This window comes from Parus major, chromosome 4 (assembly GCF_001522545.3).
Source record: "Parus major isolate Abel chromosome 4, Parus_major1.1, whole genome shotgun sequence".
Taxonomy (NCBI): Eukaryota; Metazoa; Chordata; class Aves; order Passeriformes; family Paridae; genus Parus; species Parus major.
In genome coordinates, this window is record NC_031771.1 from 28,669,827 (window position 1) to 28,696,819 (window position 26,993).

The following is a 26,993-nucleotide window of genomic DNA, read 5'->3' on the forward strand; positions in this document are numbered from 1 at the left end:
GTCCCTTTAAGGCCGCCTCCGCGCCTTACCACGTGCTGGGGGCGGGGCGGGGCCCCCGCGCAGCCAATGGGGACCGCCCGAGGGGCGCGGCGCCAGCGCGGCCCCGTCCCCATCTCCGTCTGCCGGCGGCGCGGGGAGCGCTGCTTGCCCTGCCCTGCTCCGCCTGCCCTGCCCGGTGTCGGCGCCGCCGGCTGGGAGCGCTCGGCCCCTCGGTCAGGTGACGGCTGGCCGCCGGGAGCGGCGCGGCTGAGCGGGCCGGCGCTCCTTTCGCCTACCCTCGCCTCTCCTCGCCTCCGCGGAATGCTGGGCGGCTCCGCAGCGGCTCCGGGGATGCTGCCGCGGCCGCCGCCGCTCGCCGCCCGCTGAGCCGCTGCGAGGGGCGCGGCGGGGCCGCCGCCGGGCGGGGCGGCGGCATGGCCCCCACCCTGCTCCAGAAGCTGTTCAACAAAAGGGGCGGCGGCGCGGCGGCCCCCCACGGCCGGGCTCCGGGGGAGGGGCCCGCCTTCAGGTGAGCCGGGGCGGGCGGCGGCGGGCCCCGGGGGCTGCCCCCGCGGGCCAGGCGGCAGAGAGGCCGGCGTGGGGCGCAGGTGTGCCGCAGCCCCCGCGGGGTCCCCTCCGCAGAGTTTCCGGGGGAACGACCGGGAGGAAAGGGGGTGCGGCGGGAGGCACGGCCGCGCCGGGGTGGCCCTTCTGGCGCCTTCCCCTCTCGTTGGATCTCTCAGCCATTTTCTGCGCGAGTTGGCCGTGGCACGCCCGGGAGCTTGGGGCGCTCGCCCCCGGCAGCGGTGGGGGAGAGGCGCGGGGGCCCCTGTCTGGCGTTCGTGTGCGGTTGATGCGATAACTCGTGCCCGGGTCTCATCAGCACAGGAAAATTAAGAAACGGCTTTAGTTGTTGTGACCTAAATACACGTGCGCAGTCTGGTGACCCGGTAAGCGTTAGGCACCTTTCACTGCCCCCTGCTTTTGATACCGCGCGTGCTGAAAGGTGAGGTTCAGTACCTATCGCTGCTTCAGGTTTACCTTTATATAATATTGGTTCTCTGTGCAATATTTAGCTATTAGCGTTTTCTGAACCTTCGGGGACAGCATTTCGCTCTGGCTGGGGCTTTGGAGCTTTGTTCGTGTGACATCTGTGCTGCTCACAAGACCGAGCGGCCCGGTGAGCACAGTGACAATCACATGCGTGCCCGGTAACCTCTGTGCCTGTTTTTCTGTGCGGCATGAGTTGGCTGGTCTTGTGATCAGATGGTGCACAGGGTCGGATTGGAATCTGGGCTTTCACTGCTGAAACTACTAAGGATGCTGAGGGAGAGCAGTGGGCAATATTTTGAGCCACAAAATGCTACAGTGCGAAGTATGAAAGATCACAGTCGTGGAACCATTATCATTTCAAAGATGGTCTGTGAGGGACATGGCCATTTGTGTGGCTAAAGTTGCGAGATCATGGAGAACAATGGTGCAAGATGAAAATGACAATATATTTAGGTTACGAGGTGATTCCTTTGAAAGTGATTTGACACAGTATTGGAGCTGCATTCATATTAGAGAAGAAATCTGAATTTTGTGGAGCTACAGGGTGTATATGCTGTACTTGTAACTGCTCCTTAGTTCTTTTAGCACTTACTTACCTTATGAGTTAAATATCTCCTTTAATATGGAAGAAAACTGTTTTCCACATTGAATCTGTTATTTCCAGACTAACTCTATTATTTTGCATTGTACTTAAAAATATTCTGTGTCAGAGACCAGTGCTGTTAGTTCTGAATTATTGGATTGTTATTGGATTATCAAATATCTCCACAAAGGCAGATTCTTTGCGCAGTGTATTTCCCCTTAAAATCAGTATTGTTCTATCTGGAGTATTTAGTGAAGTTAGGGGTTGTACTTCCTGGTTTTTGGGTGAAATACTCCACACCTGGTTTTCAATTTGAGTAAAGTTTAAATGATATGACACTTTACAAAAAAGCTATTACAATGAAAATACTACTGTAGGTACCCTTCACTCTTTTTATCCCCTGTTTTTCCTCATTCCCTTTCTAACTGACTTTTTTTGACAGACTTAAGGTTAATACAATTATTTGAAGTATTTTACATGTGAATGGAGCTGGTTTTTTGCTTGTTAATATTCAGCTTCTTCCTTTTGACTTGTAAGTATGCTGTAATGCTTCTTTCTTTCTTTCCAGTGATCTGCTCATGGTCTGCAAGAGCGCACTTACAGGGTCTTAGAAGCTTTGCTGCAATGCTTTTAATAGCTGTGCTGTTCAACAGTAATCTCTGTTTGAGTGGAGAGATGTGATTTGATCTAAGTAAAGTAGGAGACTTAATCCTTAGGTAGCTTCTGTGTTAAACATAGACTGCTGGTCAATGTTAGATGCAAAGTGGCAGAATAATTTTCTAATGATAAGACTGTCTTTTTAAGGGTTTTTAGTTTGCTTTATTCCTTCCAAGGTTTAGTTAGTGAGGTCCCTCAGCACTCAATATGTCTTGCAGTGTTTAACTCTTGTTAAGAAGTTCTGTGAGATCAATAACCATCTGTATCCTTGGACTTTCAATTGTTATGAAAGTCTTGAAAGCTTAAGTGTATTCACACACCCTCCTTACCCTGAACAGCAGAGGAATCACCAAAAATCTCTTTAGTAGAAAATGCCTCCTCAAATTAATTCAATTTGACAACTTTTTTCAACTACGTTGTTGGGAAGCTTTGTGTTTTGTAGTCTTCCCAGGAACACCAGGAAAAGTTCTGTTGCAGAGGGCTATCAACCAGGCTTGCAGTTTGCCTGTAACAAGTACTGCATGTGCTCATTCTATTGTACTCTCTCCTTTAATGGGAGCTAAATCTTGGCCAGAGGTCCGTGCTGCTCTGGCTCTCAAGGAGACATCAGGCTTCAAGGTCTATGCTGCTTACCAGGATGAGCTGGCACAGCCTCCAAGAGCAAGAAATATGGTGCCTATAGATGAATGTGGAGACACAGGAAATTATTTCCTGGGTGCATGAACATTAACATATTAATTTGGCTTAGGAGCGCTCTTTTAAAGAAAACCTCTAAATTGTCTGCACTAACTCCACTTTGGCTCACAAAGCTAAGTGGCTTTGGTACATAAACTGGATTCCTGTTGGAGTTAATGAAACTAGGAAGTGTGTTCCAACCACTAATGGGTATTCAGTCCCTGGGACCATACTACAGCAGGTCAATAGTAAAACTCCAGAACATGTAGTGTGGGTGTCAGGTCCTTAGCACCAATTAATGCACTCTGTTGAGCTAGTCTGGGCTGCACTACATGTTCCCATGAGCACAACCCTTACCTGCTGGGTGGGGAGAATGTAAATGTGAGGTGTAGATGCTAATATAGAGCTATTGGGATAGTAGGACTTTCTACTAGCCCAGGCCTCCTTTCAAGATAATGGAAGTATGAAGTAGTAGAAGGGCAGTAGTTAGAATTATAGAATAGCTCAATTGTTTCTTTATAAAAAGAGAAATTATAAAACAGCTGGAGAACAGATGTGTATTAGTGAGATATTACATTTGTTCTAAACAGTTTTGTAGGCAGACTTGAGCTGCTTTTTTACTGCTGATTCTTGCTTCCCTTAACTGAAAATATATCTTTGTGTATAATATATGTGTAAAGATGTATGTGTGTATACACACACCCCTTTCAACAGAGGTACTTGAATGGCTGTAATTGAATATATTTCTTCTTAGCCTCTGAGGCTCTGGAAAAACCCTAATTACAATGCAAGCAATGTGTATTTATGTGGATAAATTCCCCTAAAACTTATTTCCTTATCAAATGTTACTTCCCTTACAAGTAAGTTTAGCATAGATTTGTTTAGCATAGTTCGTACAAATTTTGTTGAGAGCTACCAGGGTCATGTACTCAGCAGCATCATAGATTGGCTCGTATTGGAAGAGACCTTAGAGATCCTCTAGTTCCAACCACCGCTGCCTTAGACAGGGACACCTTCCACTAGACCAGACTGATCAGAGCTCCATCCAACCTGGCATTCAACATTTACAGGGATTACAAAGCATTCACCATTTTTCTGGGTAAACTCTTCCAGTGTCTCACCACCTTCGCAGTAAAGAATTTTTCCTAATATCTAGTCTAAATCTATTCTCCTTGTTTGAAGCCATTCCCCCTTGTCCTGTTACTACATGCGTTTTAAAAAATTCTCTCTCCACATTTTTTGTAGACTCCCTTCAGGTACTGGAAAGCAGCAATTAGGTCATCCCAAAGCCTTCCCTTTTCCAGACTGAGCAGCTTCAATTCTCTCAGCCTTTCCTCATAGGAGAGATGCTCCATCCCTCTAATCATGTGTCTCTCCTCTGGACTCACTCCAACACGTCAATGTCCTTCCTGTGCTGGGGACCCCCAGAGCTGGATGCAGCACTGCAGCTGGGGTCTCAGGAGGGCAGAGTAGAAGAGCAGAATAGTCTCGCTGGCCCTGCTGGACATGCTGCTTTTAATGCAGCCCAGGACACCTTTGGCTTCCTGGGCTTCAAGTGCACATTGCTGGGTCATGTCCAGCCCACTAGGATCCCCAAGTCCTTCTGGGCAGGACTGCTCTGAATCTGTTCATCCCCAGCCTGTGCTGATATCAGGGCTTGCCCTGACCCAGCTGCAGCACCTCGCACTTGGTCTTGCTAAAACTTATGAGATTCCCATGGGCCCACTTCTTGAGCTTGTCCAGGTCCCTTGGGCTGGCATCCCATCCATCAGGTGTGCAGACAAGCACAGCTTGGTGTCATCTGCAGATTTGCTGAGGATGCACACAGTTCCATTGTCAGTATTCCCTGAGTGACACCACTTGTCGCTGATGTCCATCAGGACTCTGAGCCATTAACCACTGCCCTCTGAATGTGGCCATCCAACAAAGTCCTTTACCCACTGAACAGTCCATTAAGTTTTAGGGATTACATAGAGTGTAAGCACGTAGTATCTCAGGACTAGAATATCTCAAGAGCTAAGCATATATTTGAGTGAGATATTGGGGGATGGCCTTAAGGAAATTGATATGGGTTGCAGATAGTTTGATTTTACTTAAATCGATAGTGGTTTTTCTGTAATTGTGTTTACCTGATTCTAGAAGAAATTTCACATTAGTGCTTTTCTGTACTTTACAACATAAAGTCTGAGGTTATCCTTAAGCTGTGGATTCAAACTTCACCTTGATTTCAGTCTTTGTTGTGGTTTTGGGTTTTTTTAAATGAAAATAAATGTCTTGGAGTTTTTGGAAGACTGCTTTCACGCTGACTGTATATTTTCTGCATTGCAACCCATGATTAAATTTCTTTCATACTGATATTTGTAGAGAAGGACTGTTGTAAAGTAGAGAATAACTTCATTTTGTGTTCTTTATTTAAAAAGGTTGTATTATTTCAGCTGTGTCTGAACTTCCATGCAGTCTGTTTCTTCAGCTTTAAGTATCAGCTGTTCCTTCTGGTGTCTATAATGGAACGGATGTCATGTTGTAGCTGCACGATATCTATCTGGTAACAGTTTGTTAGCTTTGGTATATGAGATCATTTGTTTGGCAGCTGGTACTAGTGATTCCTTTGGTCATAGTGCTGAAATGCTTGGTGAGATCCTACTTGCTAAGCATTATTTCACAGCATTTATTACCAGCCTGGCAATGTTCCATCTTCTGAAAAAGGAAAGAAAGCAGTAGTGAGCTTGGAGTCTGCTTGGATGTCAGTTTGTTCGAATGAAACACTCCTCGGAATGCTCTTGTAACCTAATTGGGTTTTTTTCTTGAGCTTCCTGCAGTTTTGTAGAGATCCACACAGCAATAACCCTACTGAGCATACATCTGTACATGTGTATATATGTACATCTTCATACATGGAAATAGCCATAAACATCTGGCTGTAAATCCTTCAAAAAATTATTGAAAGAAAATCAGTTTTATATGCTGTAAAAGGGCAATTCAGCCCAGGGCCAGATCTGAGCATGGGGCCAGGAAAGGTCAAAGAGCAGATCTAAACCGTACACTGTTTCATGGACAGCTGAAAGTGAGCCTTAGGCTGCAGTATTACACCTTTGCACCGGTGTTAGTCTTTCATCAGTAAAGTGAGCTAAAGAATAATTTCTGCGGAAAGAGATTTATTGTAGTCTCACTCAAAAAAACAGCTTAGAGAGGAAGTAATTGAAAGTATGGTCTTTTGACTTGGAAACCACACTTCCAGCCTGGGGCTCTTTTTAAGGAAAACAAGCCCCAAGTCCTCTGGTTTTGAGCTTTGCAGGAAGTAAGGCCATTCTTCTTCAGTTGTTTGGATTTCTCCTCCCCATAACACTGCTGTCACTGAACGACCTCTTGGTTTCCTCTAGCTTTGCTCTGAGTCTAGCTCCATCTCTTAAAGTTTGAAGAAGTCATCCCAGTTTTTGTTTTGGTGTTTTCCTTTGCCACAGATGACAAAAAAATATGTGGAAATGCACAAGCTACTGACATTCAGAGAGGGATGGATGTACCTTGGTTATTTAATTCCATGAAAAGATTCATTATTGCCTAACGGTCAAATGGGTTTTTCCTGTAGGTTATCTTATTTCTGATTTACAAGTAACTTATCCATGGGGTTCCATGCACTGATTCTTAAATTGGTGTGCAGTTGGATAGTAGGTGCTTGATTCCTTATTATTAGGGCACTTTTGCGATTGACATGTCCAAAATTGGGTGAGTGCTGTGCCACATACTATGTTCAGTTGAAAGGGATTTGGGGAATAATAGCAGCAGAAAGCTTTGGAGGTACCTTTCCTTGTTAATGGCACAATTTAAACCAGGAAACACTGCAATTTAGCACAGTGATGCTAATGCTGTAAGGAAATACCTGTTTACATAAATGGCTTGATGTGAATGAGAAAATAAAGCTGCTTGGAGCTGAAAAATGTGGACAAGCATTCATAAAAGCTGAAATTTGTGGAGAAACATTTTAAAAGCTGATGCAGAGCTTTGTTGCCAGTAGATGCTGGCTTCATGTAAACTTATATAAACTTTGTAACTTTTCTTATGTAAACTAAGTTAAAGTTGCAAAATAGCTTTGTTAAATTTAGGGGAAAAGAAAATGGAAGAGTTTTGACAAAAATGTTTTAGTCATTAGTCATCACGTCATCCCACTTTGACGCTGTGGGATGTAGGTGTTTCCAGTGCATGTTAGTGGCCTTCAGCTGTTGCTTTGGTCTGAACAGTGGGTAACAGCAGACCAAAGGCCTTAAGAGAGTAGATGTGACAAAGTAGCTGGGTCAGGGAGGACAGAAAATGAAGTAATTTTTCTCATATAGATAATTCCTTGTTCTGACATTTCAGTATTATTGAAGCTGCTGAGGACTTCCTTTGCAAAGAAAATGCTTTGGATTAACACTCACTGTATGTGCTACAAACCTTGGTGATGTACCTGTTCCTTTAAGAATTCTTTATGACACTAACAATCATGTACTTTGCACCTTAGTGATCTTCATATATAGCTTCTGAAGAGTAAATTCAGATTTGGAGTCATGTGTTGTGTTTTATATTTGTCAAGAGTTATTTCTAAGTGCACCCTTGATTAAGAGCACACTGTTGTCTTGTATGCAGCTTAGATGAAATGTTGTAAGAAGAATGTTCTTAGGCTGTCATAATTATCAGTATTTGCTGTGTGAAGGTTTCCATGGGTACACTTCTTAGGCAAAAGATGAGGAATGCAATTTCGTAGGGTGGTGGTTAACAGGCTTGCTTGAGAGAATAAGCAAGAAAAGGAGGACTTTGAATGGGGTATTCTCGTGAAGACAGCAAATAATCTGTCTGTGCTTTTCCCCTGTGCTTCCTATGATAGTGTCAGTTTACTGCTGATCTCATTAACAGGTATGGACACAGGAGTTCACCTTTGCCTGTCATGAATCAGCTCCTCTGTGTATGCTCTGCCTGTGCTGCTTCTTAATCTTCATGCTCAGGTTCTTCTCTGTTCTGCTTTCTCCCCACCTTAACAATGCCTTTCTCAAGTCACTCCGTTTTCCCTGTTTGTCTGGGTTTGTCACTCGAGTACCTTAGTAATGTCATGTTTTAATGTGCAGGGCTGAGGTCACAGGACAAGTTCCTGTGCAGGCTACAAGGCAAAGTGTTCTGAGGCACTGAGAGGATGAGCTTAGGAGTTCTGGCTACGGTGCTTGTGTCTTCCCCACACCAACTAGGGCAAGTGCAGGTGCATTTACCTGACCACAGCTGAAATGGCTTTGGTCAGTCAGCACTTCTGGATATTGGTGAGATTCTTAGAGTTGTACTGATAAACGGGCACGAGGGCTTTACATCGCACTTGCTACTGTTAAAACTGAGTCATGATTCTGCTTCTATGGGCTGTGTTGAAGTGAAACTTGAGCTGTGTGTGATGTAATTACTGAATCAGTATGGAGCTTTCTCTGCAGGATGCTCTCACTTCAGTGCAATACAGCTCAACTTTTCTCCTCCAAGGTGCTCAGTGAAATTTTAGATGCGCTAATGAAATCAGCTGTATTAAGTAAACAATTGACAATATTTATTTATTTTTCTAATAGAGGTGCTAGCAGTCTGAATTTGGTATTAGCACTTTCAAATTAGAAATCTGAACACAATAGTACTTAATTTTTTATAATGGAATTGGGAAGTTTCTTACAATAACAACTCAGCTTTTATTTTCACTGAGTTGAATGACTTGTATGAAAGAAAACAGAGGCTTGAATGAACTCACTGCTCTGAATTTCTGTGCGGAGTATTTGTACTGAATTCTGAGTCTGGATGTTATCCAGCACCTGAAATTGTTCAACTCTTGGGGTTGGGTTTGTTAATGCACAGTACAGAAAATCTGGGCAGAGTACATTAGATAAAGTTTTTGAAGGAAACCCCAGAGAGAAGGCTGTACAAACTGTTGAATACATAGTTCTGAGCAAGTTATTCTGAAACTGTTATTATTATTTCACTGGATGTGGATAATTTTACAGAATGTAATATAATGTTGTAGTGTTAAAACCCTCTGTGGTCTGGAAAAGACAGTTATTGGAACTTTTTGAAATCTGCAATTCACAGAAATTATTTTATGTTCAGACAAATTTTTGTTTTATCTTTTTTTCTATGGGGGCACATGAGCTTGTCCAACTATTGCTGAACAGTTGAGTGCTTGTGTCTGTCATATTTACTTGCCTTTCCTTTCACATTCCCCCAAAATAACCTTTTAAATCTTGTCATTTAACACTCTGCTCTCTAACTTGCACTCTAAAATGGCTTGTACTTTTTTGGACAAATTGTTCTATAGGAAAGGTCATGATCCTTTTGTTTCTGAAGTGTCCTGTCTTGTTTAACAGCTTGGGTTGAACAAGGTGGGTGGGAGACCTATGAGGCTGCTGCGAAAGAAGGTGCAGTTGCAAGGAAGAAGAAATTTGGTGCAGAAACCACTTAGCTCAGCTGTGGAGCAGCAGGGTTAGTCCATGCTTGTGAAGGCTTGGTCTTGGTGAGTGGCTCCTACGTTACAAGATGCTACTGCATTCTCCTCTTCTGTGCTGGAATTGGGTATTGGCTGGACATTTGTCACTTCCACATTAGCGTTGATAGAACAGTGTTGAAGCCCTCTCAGTCATGCCTGTGTAAAGGTCAGTGATCGAACTAGCTCTTCTTACAGTAGTCAGTGTTACGCTGTGACACCATGGAGGAGAGGGCTAATCCTCAGCTGTGTTCAGAAGGCTGGAATAAAGAGCCGGGATTTGGTGGCCACTTCAGTTCACTTAGCAGACAGCCATAGTGACATGCATCTTAGCTCCTACTTGGTCTTGGCTTTTAGCCTGGAGGAAGGTTGCTCTCCTGTGTTGGCCACTTGAAACAGCTTCAGGAATGCAACTTCTGTCCTCCCCACTGCTAAAACTGTTTCTAGATCACATCAAGTTAAAGAGCTGGAAAAATTAACCCTCTCTCTTTATAAAGGTATTTATGAGATTTGCCTGTACATGTAAATCATGGTTACCTAATGACTTTGGTACTTAGGAGACTTGAGGATATATGTCAGTCATCTCCTGTGGACTAGATCACAGTACAGTTGAGTTCCAAAAAGTTCAGGTACAAAATTTCTCATATTCAGAAGTTCCCGTAAGCAGTCTTACAGACAGGGATATATTTGGGAATGCTTTTGAATGGAACTAGGGAAATAATGTATATTTGAAAACAGCTGTTTCTGTTTGTCACTTTATGGTGTCATTTGGTGGAAATGCTGTAAAATGCATATGTATAACTGGGCTGGATAATAGGTGCAGGGATAGGTATGCAGAGAAGACAAAAATGCAAACAGAACAATGTGTTTTGCCGTGAATGTGGGTTTTTTAAAACAGTCTGTCAACTCAGTGAACCCATGTGCACATCAATTGTTTTTAAGCAAAACTTGTCTGTGTGGACTTGAACCTCTGAATTAATCTTTGTTTACTGCTTGAAGAAATAATTCTGTGTTTGTACTGAAATGTGTTAGCATATGAACTAGAAATTTATTTGAAATCTAGTTTGATTTTGGCCTTTTGCTTGCCTTACTGAAGCACTAAAAGTTGACTGTAGTCTTCATTAGAGTTGTATCCTCAGTCCCTGTTTTGACAGAAAGTGAAGAGAGTTTTGTTTGTATTTAAATGAAGTTATCCTGAGTCTGTAGTTGTTAGGATGGCTTCTAGTGAGTCTGCTCTGGTAGACTTCATCTCAGGAGTAAATCAGGTCTGTTATAAAGGATTTTCTTGTACACTGCTTTTTTTGGGAATGCTAAAGGAGCTTTACAAATTTTTACTTTGTCATGAGAAGAAAGGTTTCTAAATTTGTCTAAATAATTGCGACATAAGCTTGCTGACTGAAATTTGCTTGCATCTATCAATATGTAAATCATTCTTTTTGCACAACGAGGATGCAACTGGATTTTCTGTGTGATTTTTATTTTTTTGCTCAAGTATTTCTGGATTGATGGACTGATACTTGGCAGGCAATTGTTAGGATGCTACTGGGTGTGGTCAGCTGTAATTATGTACAAACCTGACTGGATAAACTTCTAAGTCTACTATAAATACCAGTGTTTTTGAGAAAATGTTTGGGATCCTATGTGAGTAGTTTAGAGTGATTGGCCTGCTTTAAGGAGGGGAGACTGTTTCATAACTTAATGACTATTTATGCACTCAAAGTCCTACGCAATTGGTGGTAAACAGAACGCAAGTCTTTAGCATAGTGGCTTGCAGCAAGGGTAGGTTTGCCCATGCCAGTCAGCTGCAGGACTGTGGTTTGTTTAGTTGGTTTTGTGTGTAGTCTTTTTCATTGAGCAGGTATATGGTATGGGTGATTTAATTACCCTGATCTTCTACACATAGTCCCAAGACATGTTTCCTCCTTCCCTTTCCAGTGAAAATAAATTGAAAATAAATTGAAAATAAATCTGTCTAAGCCTTCAAGATTAAGTTATAGTTGTTAGAAAGCTACTTTCTGTGCTGTCTACAAGAGAGAGTTAAAGAAAGTGTTTTGGATGGAATAGACAAATTATCATAACAACAACAAGAGGAGCAAAACATATTTTTGGCTATAGCTAGTGAAGAATGCCGGAGCTGACGTTACATCCGTCTGTGTTATCACTTCATTCAATTTAAGTCAGGATTTCCTGGCATTCATCTAGACTGAGGCAATGGACTTTGCTGTTCATGCTATAGCAACTTTTGGGTGATCAAGTATGGCTTCTTGTGTATGTGTTCTTTCCCATATTCTTGCCAGTTTGGTAAATCAGTACTTTCTCATAAAAGCGTAGTTTTTCTTCCTTCCCTTCCTGGTTATTGCAGACTAACTTTTCAGTTGTAGTCTCTGTTTTAGAAGGATCAAAACAGATCTTGTTCTTACAATAGCTTAACATAACCATTTACAGAGGTCTTACCAATATTGTGTTAGCTGGTCAAAAAACCTTGGCTGCCTCAGCTCCCAGCATTGTTAGAGAGCCACATCTGATATCTTTTCGTAGAAAAGGAATTTAGGAGGTAAATTTTAATTTTTTTTTTAAGTGAAGTTATACTGCTGAGTTTGTGCTTTTGGGTTAGATGAAGCTGACCCCTTCTAAAGCAGTTTCCCTTGGAAGAGGGACAGAAGGTCCCTGGATAGCACTTGCCTCTAGACCTCCTTGAGAGTATTCTTTTGTACGGTGGGAGTGTGTATTCAGAACAATGATGACAAATGGGGATTTGCAATCTTTCTGTGCCCCTGGAGAGAGCACCCTAAACTTCTGTCTGTAAAGCTTGAGAAAGTGCCACATCCTCTGCAGTTCACAAAGCCCTCTTGTGAATGTAGCCTTTTCATAGTAGAAGTGGAGGAAATTTGTAAAGAAATGGTTGCTGTTAACATGCAGGTGTTTTTAGCTACTTTAAGTGAAGGTGTTTTTGTGTGTTATAGCAGAAAAGATATTTTTCATTTAGCTAGAAAAAAATGGGTGGGAATGTTGAACACCAGGCATTGTTCATCTCTCTGTATTTGTGTATTTACTTATGTCCAGTAAATAACATTTTTTGTTAGCAATTATTTTCTTCATATTCTAAAATGAATCCTTTGAAAAGAGGTTTGAAAGCTGTATACAGACTCTTTCTTAAATAAAAATAATAAAATATAGAATATAGGGCTTTATAGAGGAGGGAGAAGAAACAGGAAAGAGCAGGCAACCAAACCCATGCCTCAGGATACCAGCCCTAAGGTGTGGTGATGTCTGTCTTGGCCTGCTCACTTATGTAGGAGATACTAAGGTCTGAGATCTGTCAGTACTTTTATACAGCATTGCAACAGAGTATGAACTAGCACAGTGTTATAAATATCAGATTCTGCTTTGCATTGTTGCTCAAAATTCTCTTTCAGATGTACAACGTGTAGTTCTTCCTTGTGTTCAAGAGAAGGTGGGGAAAGGCAGAGGCAGGATAAAAGATTTCTCTTAATCGCATTTTCTGGCAGAGGCAGTTCCCAGACGTGCCTTGGCAGTGTCTGTATTTAGTAGCTGTGTTCCTGGCCGCTGGCCCAGTCACATGGTGCCGCTGGAACAAGTGACACGGGAATGATGCATTAGCCGAGACCCAACGCTGCGTGCCGGAGAAGGTGGGGTGGCCTGGCCGCGCGGCAGAGACGCTGGACACAGCACTGCTCGCTCCCGGATGGCCGCTGCCGTTTGGCTCCAGCTGTAGCTGGGAGCTGGTTATTGCAGGTGCCTTGAAAAAATAAATAAAAGGGAAAGAAACAGCGTCAAATCCTAGAGAGTGTTAAATTACAAGCAAATTTTCAGTTCTTGGAAATGATGAAGATCAGCACTATGAAGCAGCTTCTGCAAAATACTTAACTGACTTCGGGTCTGCTGAGCTATCCTGCCTGTTAGAAGCTATGGAGATGATGGCAGAAAGTGGGATGGAAAGGGGAAAGGTGTTTAAGACTAAGCACGGCTTTCTGTATGGAGGAGAGAGCTAGGTGGTGGACCTAGGGTGCTAACCTTACTGCGGACTTTACCTTTCTTTGTTTAAAGACCCAGTTTAACAAAAACCACACTTTTCTTATGGTAAAACACAATTAAATGCATGCCCTTTTCCATGCAATTACAGGCCTTTAGCTCATTTCTCTGCTGATGTGGAATTCCACTTCTGGAGCTAGCAGCTGAGAGCACTGTCTGTGCTATTTGTGGTCCTACTTCAAACAATGTACTTGCCGGGTGTTTTCTTTGATTAGGTTTTTGTTTTATTGTGGGTGGTTTTTTTTTTTATTTCTACATTATGACTGAGATGCTCTATGAAAGCTAGCTCCCAAACTTCAGACTTGTAGATAAGGTAATGAACAGTGATTCCTGATAACTTAAAGAAGCTGAGTTGTGACGCACTGGTTTAATGGGCTGCTCTTGATGTTTGTGGAAGGCTGATGTGTGCACTTTATGGTGACTCCAACTTGCGTAGATCTGTTTGTTAACCTCTGTCAGCACCATGTGTGTCTTGTCATTTCTGTGCATGCCTGTGATGATATTGCTTTGTAGCAACAAAGATGATGAAAAAATGCTTCCAGCCTTACAAAAATCCAGTATGTTGTCCTTTCCTAAGCAGGGAGTCTGTGGAATTCTAGGTTTTCAATGAACAAATATATCCTATATTGTTTTGGACTTCATAGAGGAACATGTAGAATTATCCTAAAAATGAAAGTGACCCTTCTGTACAGTGATTTGATACTGAGAAGTTTATTTTTCTCTGCCTGAACTCTTTCTTCAGGAAAATCTGTCCTGAGAGAGAGCAGTGCTCCAAATAATACCTTCCTTCACTTGTTGCGTGACTAATCTGCAATGTATCCCGCCTGACTTGTGTGAAACTAGTAACTATGTATCATGCTTGAACAAGGTAGTTCATCTGAGGTTAGTAGAGCTTTGCCATATTAGGACTACTTTAAGTCATTGTGGAAAAGGAATGTGGTGTGGCATCAACGCAACTCTTCCTATCTGAGGTTTTAGAAAGAGAAGAAACAATGCAGGGTAAATTATTCAAATTAGGAGGGAGGATGGGAACCTGTGTCTTCTACATAAGCTATTCAACGGACTAAAAGAGGGAAAATCATCATTAAGCAATCCAAAAGAGATTCCACTTCATCTTTAAATGTGTTTTAGCACTAATCCTGAATGTCTGGGTCTTGGCATTTCTTTGTGTGTCAATTGTGCTAAGTGTATGTTTCGCAGAAACAAATGCTCACTGAAACAGCAGGTATGATTCAAACTTTTTTCCCTAAGCTCCTCTAGCCACTTCTAAAAGCTGTTTGGAAAATAAAACCTTGTCTCTGAAAATATTCTCTTCGATATGAAAACAGTACTTAAATTGTAGCGGACAGCTGTAACTTATATAGAAAATTATTCATAACTACATCACATATATTTATTTCTTCTTCCCCCACCCTGAATTTTCTTGCTAAAGTGTTACCTTGAGATGAAATAATTTAGGCAATTGTCTCGCAGTGAAGCTGAAGGACAGGAAATGACCTACAAACAGAGCAGGTGACATGCTGTCACATAGCCTAGAAAGAGAGTGATTAAACTCTGCTTTGCAGTGGATTATATCTGCAGAGCAGGATACTTTATCCCATTTTTGGTGTTATCTACTTTATGCACTCTGTGTGTTTTCCATGTGTGGATTTATGTATTTTGTTGTTGTTTAGAAACTGTTCTGTGGATTTGCAGTGTTAATTCCCCAGGTACTTTAGGATTTACATTATTCTACAGATGATTGCATTTACAGATGAGGTAGTGTTGTGAAGCATATCTATTTAGTGAGCTTACGAGAGTTCCTTTTTGCAATGTCTAATGTGAATTTGATAGTTTGATGAATGTTCCCGAATTTTGGTTTATTTGGGGAAAAGGTAGTACAGAAGTGAAGGCTATGATTTCCTGATCTTACTTGAAGTGTATTATTTCATTTATTTTATTTGCACTTCAAAGATGACTGATAACACTGGTGTTGAAAGTAGTCTTCCTCAATGAGGTGAGGGCTAGAGTTGTCCTCTCCTAGATCATTTAAATCACTTGAGAACAGGCCAAAGATTTAACTTGTTTGCTACACTTGAGGGGAGGAGTGATTGTGATCCAGTATTTGTTGCTTCTCTGGGGGTTGAAGTGGAGTTCTGTTTTTTATTGCTATAGGTTTCCCTCAGTAACAGAGCAAGATGTTCAACCTAACCTTGCTCTAGTTTTTTGCTTCACTTCTGTCCAGTTTTTAGATGTTGGGGTTAACTGTGATTACAAAATCATTTTAAGGGTGCTGTGCTATTTAGCAGGTAGCACGTAGCACTGGGTTTTGAAATCTTGCTTCTAATTCTACTGCTGGCCTGGTTAACCATTAACAAAGTTATTTTCCCTTTTTAACCTGGAAGGGAAATTGCAGTAGGGCTGTTATCTTATAAAATGTCTAAAATTTTACTGATGGGGAGAAAGCCCATCGTAATTAGAGATTTGAATTATGAGCAGATTATATCTGGATAACTTTTTTTAAAGCAAAGGTGGGGAAGAGTACTTTGTTCTGCAGTAGGAATGCCAAAGCCTAGCAGAACATCCTGTGTGCAGCTTTGGTCAGTGCAATACAAGAAAGATATTTAAGCTATCAGAGTGCCCAAAGGAGGACAGCAAAGATGGTGAAGGGCCTTGGGGAGGAGCCGAATGGCTGGGGCCACTCAGTTTGTTGAGCCTGGAGAAGAGGAGACTGAGAGCAGATCTCACTGCAGCTACAAGTTCCTCGTGAGGGGAAGAGGAGGGGCAGACACTGATCTCTTCCCTGTGGTGACCGGTGTCAGGACCCAAGCGAAGGGCCTGAAGATGTGCCAGGGAGGTATAGCTGGCATATCAGAAAAAAGTTACTCACCTAGAGGGTGTTTGGGCACTTCAACTGGCTCCTCGGGGAAGTGGTCACAGCACCAATCCTGACAGAGTTCAAGAAGTGTTTGGACAACACATTGGGGCACAAATGTGACTCTTAGGAATGTTCCTGTGCAGGCCCAGGAGTTGAACTTGATGATATTCTGTCTTCTGTGATTGATTCCTTCATTCTGTTCAAAAACTTAAATTTACTTAGTCAGAAGGAGTATTTTAGTTGATATTTTTGTCATCAGCGTTGCCATTGAATTATTTTAAGAGGCACATGACTATAAATTCTCATCAACTTGAAGTCTGCAACAAACCTTTTCTCATTGTTCTCCTTCATACTTTTTTAAAAAAGCTTTTCAAAGTACTAGTGCCAAGTTCTTGTCCAAGTATAAGTAGTATTTGTCCTTAGAAATAAAAGCATTACAGTGCAGAATATCTAGTATGTTTCTTGGTGTTGGTAGTTGAGGTTTTTAAACTGATCACCATATGGCAACGATGACAGATTCTTACTTGCTCCTAAGCTATATGAGGTTGCTAAGAGTTGTCAGATGACACTTGCTCACATGAGAGCCATTAACAGGGTGTTGTAGCCAGTGTTAGAACAACCTTGCAACTAAGGGCGAGTCACTGCAAAAGCAACTATGCTTTTTTTTTTTTAAAAGAGGCCATATGGTTCAGTCTTGTGACTACATAATTGCCAGCTACCTAAATCACATACCAGGAAACAAACATAGCTAAAGTCAATATTAGCTGTTGTATCTGCTACAGCTTTGTACCAGGCTTAGTAGGAAAACCTCTGACAGCAGCAAGAGCTAGTCCAGGATGGCTTCTGAAACCTGAAAGGCTTATCTGTTCTGCCTGGAATAATTGCAGGAGTACATTAGCTACAGCTGTCTTTTTGTATTAATGGCTTATAGAATATATGAAGATCGCTTTGCCTTTTTTTCCCCCAGTTGGAAATTCAGCAGACTGTGTTCTCTTATAGGGAAGGAAGCTGATGGTAAATTACCATTGTTAATGGTTGATCGATAGTGAAGAAACCTGCTTGAGGCTGTTTCTCTTCAGCAGGTATTTAGTTTCTTTGAGGGAGCTTTACAAGAGGATTTGTAGCTAAGAAAATGTGTGGGGGCACAACAAAAACTGCAAATGGCACATGGGGACAAATAGAAAGAGCAAGAAACAACGAAGTACCACTTGGAAATAATCTCTCTTGTACCAAATTGGATGAAAGAATTAGAAAGTCTTTGAGAGATGAAAGTGTCAGCTGTGCGAACAAAGTGACTAGACTACTGCAAAACAGGTATGCATTTAACTTTTTTGATATATGTGATTTTTGATAAAGGACATTTTTATGTAACAATAGATTTATAATCATGTGCCTGAAAGGCTGTTTTGTAAATAATTGAAAAAGTTCTGTTAGAAGCTTATTTTTGATGATGATACTGACTGAAACTCCAGAAAGCCTTTCCTGTTTGAAACTGAACTGACATTCTTGGCTCTGATGTGTAAGATTTATGTATATGCAAACTGAGGCATAAAGGGTAATTGCCTTTCTTTTCAATTAAGGTTAAATAATCTTACCTTCTCTTTCTAGTTCCTAATTAGTTTCCCCTCTTTTACTTTTTTTGCCACCTCCTGTGTTAGTGGGTCAGATTCTAACAGTGTACGGAGCTGACAGGAGAGAAGGCTGGGAAGTGGGGGAAAAACGAAGAGAGGGGAACCCTCTGCTTTACTTGTAAATTACCTCTAATTTGAGCATTACATTAGAGTAATCCGAAGTGGGAATAGTGTTTATTTAACTTTTGTGTTGTCCTTTTCAGACATGTGCCAGCATGTCTCCAATGTCTGACTCTCTAGCTGTGTAGCTGTGTTGCAAATAGAATTCAGGGTGGCTTTTTCCAAATTCTAGTACCCAAGGGTGTTAGAATTAGTATTCTTCATTTAGGATTGCTGATCTAAGAAACTGAAAAATGTAGATAAATATACAGAGATGTTTCATGCTGTTTGGTTCTCTAGCCTGTAGATGTTGAAGGAGTGAGGTGTTAGTCACTTTCAAAAACAGTTTAAGGTCAACTGAAGTAGTTTTTTAATATAAATTAATAGGTCACTCTTCAGTTATTGCATGCATGCTGATAATTATAAAGGTGAAGCAGAAGCTTTCTTCGTGAGGATCAGAGTCTGGATATCTATATTAACTGAAAATATTTAGGGGGAAGAATGAGGCACATTGTTTGTGACTTTTTTCCAGAAACAAACAAGTCTGCTTTCCCCTAAGAGAGATCTTGCCTCCATGTCTCATAACTGTAATTGAAGAAATGTTGAACAACCCAAAGGAAAGTAGCTTATATGCATGTGCAGGAGAAAATAAAGCAAGCTTAAGCTTCTCTGGGGACAAAACTTTTCAGGATATCTGTAAGCTGTTCCAAACTTGTGGCTTTCTTTCAAAAAATAATAAAAAAATCCATAGCATTTTAGTATCTTTAGTAGACCTGGTTCTACTGTCGTGTGAACACAGGTTGATTTGGTTTATTTATGTTGACTTGAAGATATTTTCTCAGTTCTAGCATCTTTCAGATATAGTAAAGATACAGTCTGAAGGTGAGGCTAGGTAAGCTGACCTGCTCAAACAGACTGATGGTGTTGAAGGAGCCACTTCTTCCTGTGATTTTTGGCATCATGCTCTTATCCTTTTTCCCCTTGTTCCAGCCTTGGCATTTTGTGTCTTTTTGTAACTGACTCCCCTTAGGGAGTCAGCTCACTAAACAGACAGAGACAGAGAACTGACTTGGGAACAAGAAAACTCAATTAACATCCCAACTGGCCTCAATACTTACTTGGAATGTATAGGGAGTGTTTTCTTTGTGCCCTTTCCTAAAGGTATACAGTTCCATGGACAAAGTGTGTTAGTGTAAGTCATGCTGCCACCCAGAGGTGCAGCTTCCACTGCCTTCTACTTCTTCCTTTCTCCAGCCATCTTTCTGATCCACTTTCATGTGCTTGGACAGACTTCTGTTACTGCAGAGAATTCAGTTTACAGAAGGGCCCAGCAATTGCCAGATGAGACACAAGTAACAGGAAGGGTCACATAGTTACAAAAAGGTGTGAAAGGATATGTGGGGCTCTTACTTTTGTGGTCAAATAAGAAAACAAGTTCAGTCAGAATAGCTATATTTAACCTGAAATGTGAACATATACACAAGATCATATTAGTTTTGTTAATTCATCTGATTTTTAAGAATATGCAGGACCTGACATTGCTAAATAAGCAAGAAGCTGATATAGAGATAAGGAATTAACATTTTAGGGTTTTGTTTTTTAAACAAAAAAACTGTGAAAACAGAGCTGACCAATGAGTCTGCATACTGTCTGTATTCTACAACACTCTGCTTTTAGGAGATGATTGAATGCTCCCACTGTCCCTGTTTTTGGGGGATCTGTGTTACATAACCTCGCTTAAACAATAAAGGGTGGAAGTACTGTAAGCAGTGCTCATCAGCTTTTTTGATGGGCATAAACATCCCAGTCATCTGACTAGTCTTGGGCCTGCTGCTGGATTCCAGGTGGAAGTAATGAGACTACATGGACTTGTATGCCTGTGTAAATTGCCTATAGATATGCTTGATGTTATCAAATGAGGATCTCTTCTGTAATGGGTAGGTCTGCTGCAGAAACTACATCTGTAAGCAATAGCATCATTAAAACATATCTGATATTTGGTTAGAACTATAAGAGAACCATTACCTGAAATTACTTCCCTAGATCTGGTTTGCTACTCAAATAAAGCTCTGTATGATAGATTTTATATAATTTCTTAGCTCATTGCTATCTGGGACTAGAGAATGTGTTTGTAGTTCTGACAGATTGCAGCAATCTTTAGTTCTAGCATGTTGTGTGGAAAAGGCTGTTAAATTGGCTTCTACTTTAACATAAAATCCAGTTCATGTCTTATACAGAAGTCAGCACTGCATGAACAACACAGTGCTTGCTTTAGTGCATAATGAAGGAGATAATTTTGTTCATAAGGAAACCTGAATTCATGCAACCCAGCCTGCATGCAACCCTGCATCAGTGGCCAGATGCAGGGCCAGATTGGTTCAATCTGTGTCTGAAATGCATCTTTCTCAGTTTAGACTTGCAAGTCTGGTCTGAAGTATGTATGCTGCTTTGCCAGTCATGGAGGTAAATAAGGCTTTGCTCTTGCATAGAATTTAAGTTAAAGCCATAGAGGTGTGCCTTTTCTTTTTTGTCAAAGGAAGAAAAGACCTGCAGCCTTTTTAAGAAAAAAGTGTAGTTACTTCAGGTTGTCTGTTGCAGCAAGGAAGTAAATAGATAACTACATAACTGAAGAGATATTGGGGTATCTGATACAGAAGAGTATCAGATTCATGTGGCAGACTAGGATGGAGTGGATTGATGACTGACTTCTCATGCATTCAGTATAACTGGATTTTGTAATGGCATTGCACAGGCTGTGGGCTGAGAAACTAGTAACAGACTTCTTAAACAGATGGTGTAGTTGCAGCTCTCTGTGTAAGCTAGGTGTGTAGGATCTTTGTTGGGCAACTATCAACAATGGTATCAGGTCTGGTCTTCATGCAGGTTAATGTAATGCTGTGACTGCCTTTGAAAGGGAAGGCTTGAAAAGAAATCTGCCTGGCACTCTGGGCAGTTCTGGAGGCAACATGTTACATACACATCAAGAAGTTTCCTCACTCTGGATGGCGAAACAGCCTTTAGCATTGTTCCAGGATGGGAAACCTTGCATATTATGTACATAGAGCATACTTGTATCAGAGTACCTTACAGTGGAGATAGGTATCTGGCTTATTCTGTCCCAAGATATTTAAAAATAGACCTCCCGATTGAGGTCTTTCAGGTTTGAAAAAGATGCCTATTTCAGCTTTTTTTTTTTTTTTAGCTACATAGAAAGCACAAAAAAGAAATTAGACTGGCTTTACTTAAAATTATTTTAAAAACACAAGTCTGCAAGTATACTTCTAAAGTAGTTATCCTGACTCTAGCAGGAATTGATAGTGTTTGCCTCAGTATTGATTTGTGGATGTTGACAGAGCATGGAATAAAAGAAACAGCTTCATAAATTCTAGTCTTTCATCTGTATGGGTTTTTATGCTCTTCTCTCAATTATTTACCTTCCATTTCTGTAAAGCACAGTTTGGAGAAATTCCTAAATGAAACCTTCTTCTGGGTGGAAGATCAGTGTGGCCTTGACTAAAGTCTGTTTATGCAGATTGTTAAACCAACAATCTGCATAAACAGACTTCTAATAAGTTATACTCTTACTCCCCAGGTGCAGTCCATCCAGGTCAGGGCTGGCACACTGTGACTGAGCATCAGTGCTCTGTGGCACTGCTTGAAAATCCCATTGATTTCAGCTTGTCAGATACATAATCTAAGAAATGTTTTCTGTAGCTGAAGCTGTGGCCAAGCAAATCTTCATGCTCTGATGTGCAGACTGACTCCTTTTGGAACTAGGAATTGAGGTTTCTTGTCATTGCCAAAATGATCAGTTTGGCTCCTCAGCCCCTGTGGTAGTGCACTGAGGCAGGTTGTCTGCCATGCTGTATCTGGAGAATGGGCAGATTCTGACTTGAGAGAATTGTTTTGCTGCAGGTTGAAGTTCAGGTATCTTGGTTTCATATACTAAATTATTTTCATTGTAGCTGGAGATCAAGTCTCAGTAACCAATGACTGCTTTGTAACCCCTGAAATGTCTCAGAAAAGGAAGAAAAAGAATGGAACAGTGTAAACCTTGTCTATTAGTTGCAAGACTTAAACTTTGGGAAAATCTTAATTTACATTGTCAGGAATAGGTCAAAAGGAATTAGGTTTGTGTTGCTTAGAGAAGGAAGAGAGAGGGTGTAAGCCTTGTGCTTTTGAAAGGCTGCAGTAGAGAAGGATGGCAATCAATTCTCTTTTATTGCCACTGGGAGCACTGCATAAAATAGTATGCTTACCTTAAAATAAGGATGATCCAGGCTGTGTACAGAGAAGAGAATAATAATAGTTAAGGCCTGGAGCTGATTGGTGAGACTGAGTTTTACGTTCTTTCTGGAAAATTTTAGAAAAAGATTGGATGAAAATTGGTCTGGTCGTGCCTGCCATTGTCAGTGACACTGAGCTTAGACACTCCTTTGGAGATCCTTTTTGCTTGAAGCTATGTGATTTACACCCTGGATTCTGTAAATGCTAAGTAAAATATGCCTAATACCTGTTTCTTCACTTAAATGAACCTGCAAAGTAAACATGCATGGTTTTTTAATATCTCCTGTTTCTAATCCGTAGCTGGTCCTCTTCAGAGTTTGACTTGAATGAAATCCGCCTGATAGTTTACCAAGACTGTGAGAGGAGAGGCAGACAGGTCTTATTTGACTCCAAAGCAGTCCGCAAAATTGATGAAGGTGTGGTTCAGGTATGAAATGTTAATTTTGCTGTTGTCCTACTGCTCTTTTGTTTTCCTTTCCAAAAGCAGTTACTTTAATAGAGCAGTGTCAACTTCTTAATCTTGTGATCTTTCACTGTGATAGCTGCAACAAGTATGTGTTAGATTACAACAAACCTATGAACATGTTTGATATTGTAATATAAATATGGTATCCAAACGTAACAACTTAATCCAGATTTGTTTTCAGGCAAAGAAATCTATTTCCCTTTAAACTGAATATTTCTTCAGCCTTTCTGATGTTGACTGGGTTTGCTTTTTGTTGTTATCCCTGGCTGTGCAATCCATTTCAGTGGTGTCCACCATGTGTCTAAAGGTGCTTTTTTTCCTTTGGTGTTTGGATTACTAAAGCTGTTGTCTTTATGTGAATTAAAACAACTTCACTGGCTAACCACATTGTATTGTGTAAGCATGACACATGGTTTGTGTAACATGTAAGTTTTGGTGACACATAGAAGCAAGAGCAGATGCTGTCAAGATGCAAGTTCTTTTTGCTTCTCTCTGAGCACACAAATTGTGAAGTAAAGCATTCAGCAAACTTAGGTCATTTTAAGATCAGTAAAACAGTAGTGGTTTCTGGTAGTTTTGCTTGTTTTTTTTTCTACTTCCTCTGTTTCTCTTCTACATTGAATTATTTCAATGTTTTGTTTGTTTTGAAGCTCTTTTTAGAACCAGCAGCTTCAGCTTACTAGACTAGCATGGTTTATTGCAGAGCTATATATATATTTATATATATACACACACACACATTTATATGTACACCTGTATAAGCCATATAACAGTCACAACTTGTAGAATTTACTTAAAGAACTTGCTTAAAAGGCAACAATCTCTGTTTCAATCACAGTGTAAATAATGCCATTGTGCTGAATCAGTAAGACTGATGAGCATCATCAGCTGATGTCTGATCATCTACTTAAGAGAGTAAATGGGTCAGACTGGTTGTTAATCTTGCTTCCCCTCTTCCCCCATCCCCCTCCCAAAATCAAGGCTGTTACTTTATATCTTAAAGTTGTTTTAAAGCAAACAGCATCTTAGCAAAAAATACATTTCCAGCTTCATTTAAATACTTAAATTATTCCACTTGCTTGAATACTCTAGCTAAAAGGTAACTACAAAATGTCCTATCAGAAACTCTCCATGCAACACTGACATAAACAGATTATAACCTCCCTCATAACACATGATACAGGCTATAATCTGTTTTCTAGCCAGACAGTAATCTAGGTATCCTTTCAAAACAGCCAAAGTCCTTTGAATGCCATGCAAACACATGGATGTTAAAAATTATTTTGAATGTTTGGTTGTTATCAAACAGAAAATTAAAACTTTATTAATTTAAAATTAAGGCAAAATTACTTTCGAACTCAGTCCTGTTTAAATTCAAGGAAGCATATGTGTGTATTCTGTGTGTTTTTCTGAAATACAGTAAGGCTTATTCACATACAATATTTAAATACATTTTTTGTCTTTAACCTGTTAATTCTACCAAATGATAGATTATCCATACCTTGGTTTTGCTGTCTGTTCTCCTATTTTAGAAGCTCATTAATAGTTTGGGGTGCAAAAAGTTACATGCAATTTGAGTGTTTAATTGTTCAAATTACTACAGGAATTTGTTTGTAAGAAACCCATAAACTGAGATTTTGTTTACATAATTTTCAGCAAATATTACGAAGAGTAATTCATAACAATTGGAAATGATCTTCCTGTGGAACTGACTGATTACTCCAATTATGTGTGGTACTGTGAAAACCTGTCTGACAGTGTGAATGTGAGAGCAGTTCTCCACTTGCTGTGATGCTGGCATTTAAAAAAAAACAAACAACTTTTAAAACAGATACATACTTTTTAACCAAATAAGAGTATTCTTTATTTCTGTTCCTTTTCTGTAGTTGTAAGAAGATTCTTGCCGTAATATGTTTAGAGGTGGGAGTTCTCAGATTTACTTTAATAGTTTTTATCACATTGTTCTGTTTTGACATAGAAAATGGCAGACGAGGCTCCTGTAAAGACTTCTGCCAAGAACTGCCAAGCAAGCAATGGGAACAACAGTGTTTCTTCCCATAGTCCTTCTGTAAGCTGCATGCAAAGTATCAAAGAACAGATACCGAAGTATCAGGTAATATTTGTTACTTTGTTGCTTTTGCTTTTCCATTACTGAAGACGTGAGTTTATTAAAGCCGTCACTTAGATGCATTGAATGACTTTGGCTTCTATTACATTACAGCTTAATCTGAACCTTGAGATATCTACTCTATTCTTGTGTTGTAGAATAAAAATATGTATGGCTGCATCCTCTCCTTTTGGTCTATCTTGGTGTTATCTTTCAAGGGGTTGAGAAATATGTCTAATAGCATTTTGTCATAAGAAGATTGTAAGAAGCACCATAGTGTTTTCTGTTCATGTCTGCCTATGGTTCAGGTCAGTTCTGAAGAAGCTGTTGAACATGGTATATTAAGAATGCCTTTAGTCTGTCTTACTATAACATTAAATTTTAGGTGCTCTGGCTCTTTCTTAGTAAAAGTGTTAGCATTTCACATAGAAAAATTAAATTTGAAGCACGTATAGGTTAAGGTGGGAAAAGAAAATAATTCTCTTTAGCTGGAAGGTGTCTTTTTCAGAATTAACAAGCTTCATATTTACTGTTGATGATCAGTCTTTGAAATAAAATAAACTACTGATCTGAAGACTGCATTTCTAAGTATAATCACAAATCATTTTCCACTAAAAAACATTTCCAAGAAGCTTTCTACAAGGACAGGGAAGGTGAATTTACTCATTTGAATGAGGAAGGCAGTTTATTTTTTGGGGATCTAGACCACAGAATCCAAGTCCTCTTAACATTTACAGCTTTTATCAAACACTTGGTTATATGGGAATGTTGCTAGACACAGCTATTTCTTTGGAAATGCAGTAGAGCTTTTTTCTTTCTTGTCTTTGGAGGTCCCCCTGAAACAAGGGTAGCACTGCTCATCTAGTGAGCAAAATGCAGGATTTCTTCCTGCTGTACTCGTTAAATCCACAACATTAAACACACACTGAGTGTACACTGATCTTACTCTGCGTGGAAAATATGAACTTCTTTGTGTTCTCCATTCCGAGTGCATCACTGTGGCACTGTGTTAAGTTGAAATAGTGTGCCAAGTTATTTTTGACTTTGCTGTTTTCATCTTGTCTGTGTAGTACACCAGACCAGCCTCTGATGTCAATATGCTGGGAGAAATGATGTTTGGCTCAGTGGCAATGAGTTACAAAGGCTCCACCTTGAAAATCCACTACATACGGTAAGTGTCCTTTTTTTGTGATGCACTGTCTTGTCAGGCACTTGGAATTGATGACTCACTGAAATGACTGTTTATCCTTTCAGCTCTCCCCCACAGCTGATGATAAGTAAAGTCTTCTCAGCCAGGGTAGGAAGCTTCAGTGGAAGCAACAATAAGTAAGAACATCTTTTTTTATATATAATTTTTTTTCCTTTCCCAGCTGGTACAGTTGTCTGTCTTCCTTTTTCCTTTTGTAGTTCTGGTAGAAAATCGGGAAGGCAGCTGTGGAGAGGAATTCTCTTAATAGATCCTAGTTAAGCCAGCCAAGTTTTTAAGTAGGACAAAAAAATAATTCAAGTTTCTAATTCTTAATTTGTCCAGGACGTGCAATAAAGTTCAGAGGTTAGGTGCTTTGGGCAATCAAAACCTCCATCTCTTCCTCCTGTCAGAAGGGCGAGGAAGGGATATGTTGAGAATGCTTTGTCCCCGTATCCCACTTCTGTTTCCTTCAACAAAAATACTGTTCTGTTGTACCTTCTCCCCAAAATGGGCAAATGTAGATAAACTGAATCCCAAATGTCATATAAAGAAGCTTCCAATAATTAAAATATAAAAAATAAATGCCTGTTTCCTTCCAGTTTCAGAAACCTACTTGTCTTTGAATTTGGTTGTAAAGTTAATGTTCCGTTTTCTTTTTTAAAAAATGAACCTAATTCTTAAGCTAATATTAGTGCCTGTTGATCACATTCTCAAGGAACACTGGCTTTCCCCCCTATTTTAGCTTGCAAGATAGCTTTGAATACATCAACCAAGATCCCAGCCTGGGAAAGCTGAGCTCCAATCAGAATGGTTTGGGAACCTGTCGCAGTGGAAGTAATTTAGGTAAATATTTCCAGGTTCTATGTCTTTCTGACAACATGAGGC

At 40.4% G+C, this 26,993-nt stretch overlaps 1 protein-coding gene across 4 annotated transcripts in view; it reads left to right on the top strand.

Annotated features, from left to right (window-relative positions):
• The first annotated feature begins 398 nt into the window (after nucleotides 1–398).
• The window catches only part of FNIP2 (folliculin interacting protein 2), a 50,656-nt gene continuing 24,061 nt past the window's right edge, over nucleotides 399–26,993 (top strand). For 2 of the 4 annotated variants that reach the window (XM_015625133.2, XM_015625135.2), the window contains exons 1-6: nucleotides 399–508; nucleotides 22,647–22,773; nucleotides 24,791–24,925; nucleotides 25,990–26,090; nucleotides 26,174–26,245; nucleotides 26,851–26,951. In XM_015625133.2, coding sequence (XP_015480619.1) covers nucleotides 414–508; nucleotides 22,647–22,773; nucleotides 24,791–24,925; nucleotides 25,990–26,090; nucleotides 26,174–26,245; nucleotides 26,851–26,951 — 631 coding nt within the window. In that variant the 5' untranslated portion in view covers nucleotides 399–413. Of the gene's footprint in view, nucleotides 509–17,103; nucleotides 17,644–22,646; nucleotides 22,774–24,790; nucleotides 24,926–25,989; nucleotides 26,091–26,173; nucleotides 26,246–26,850; nucleotides 26,952–26,993 lie in introns of those variants that run through there. The other 2 variants (XM_015625132.3, XM_015625134.3) reach the window with 1 other exon arrangement.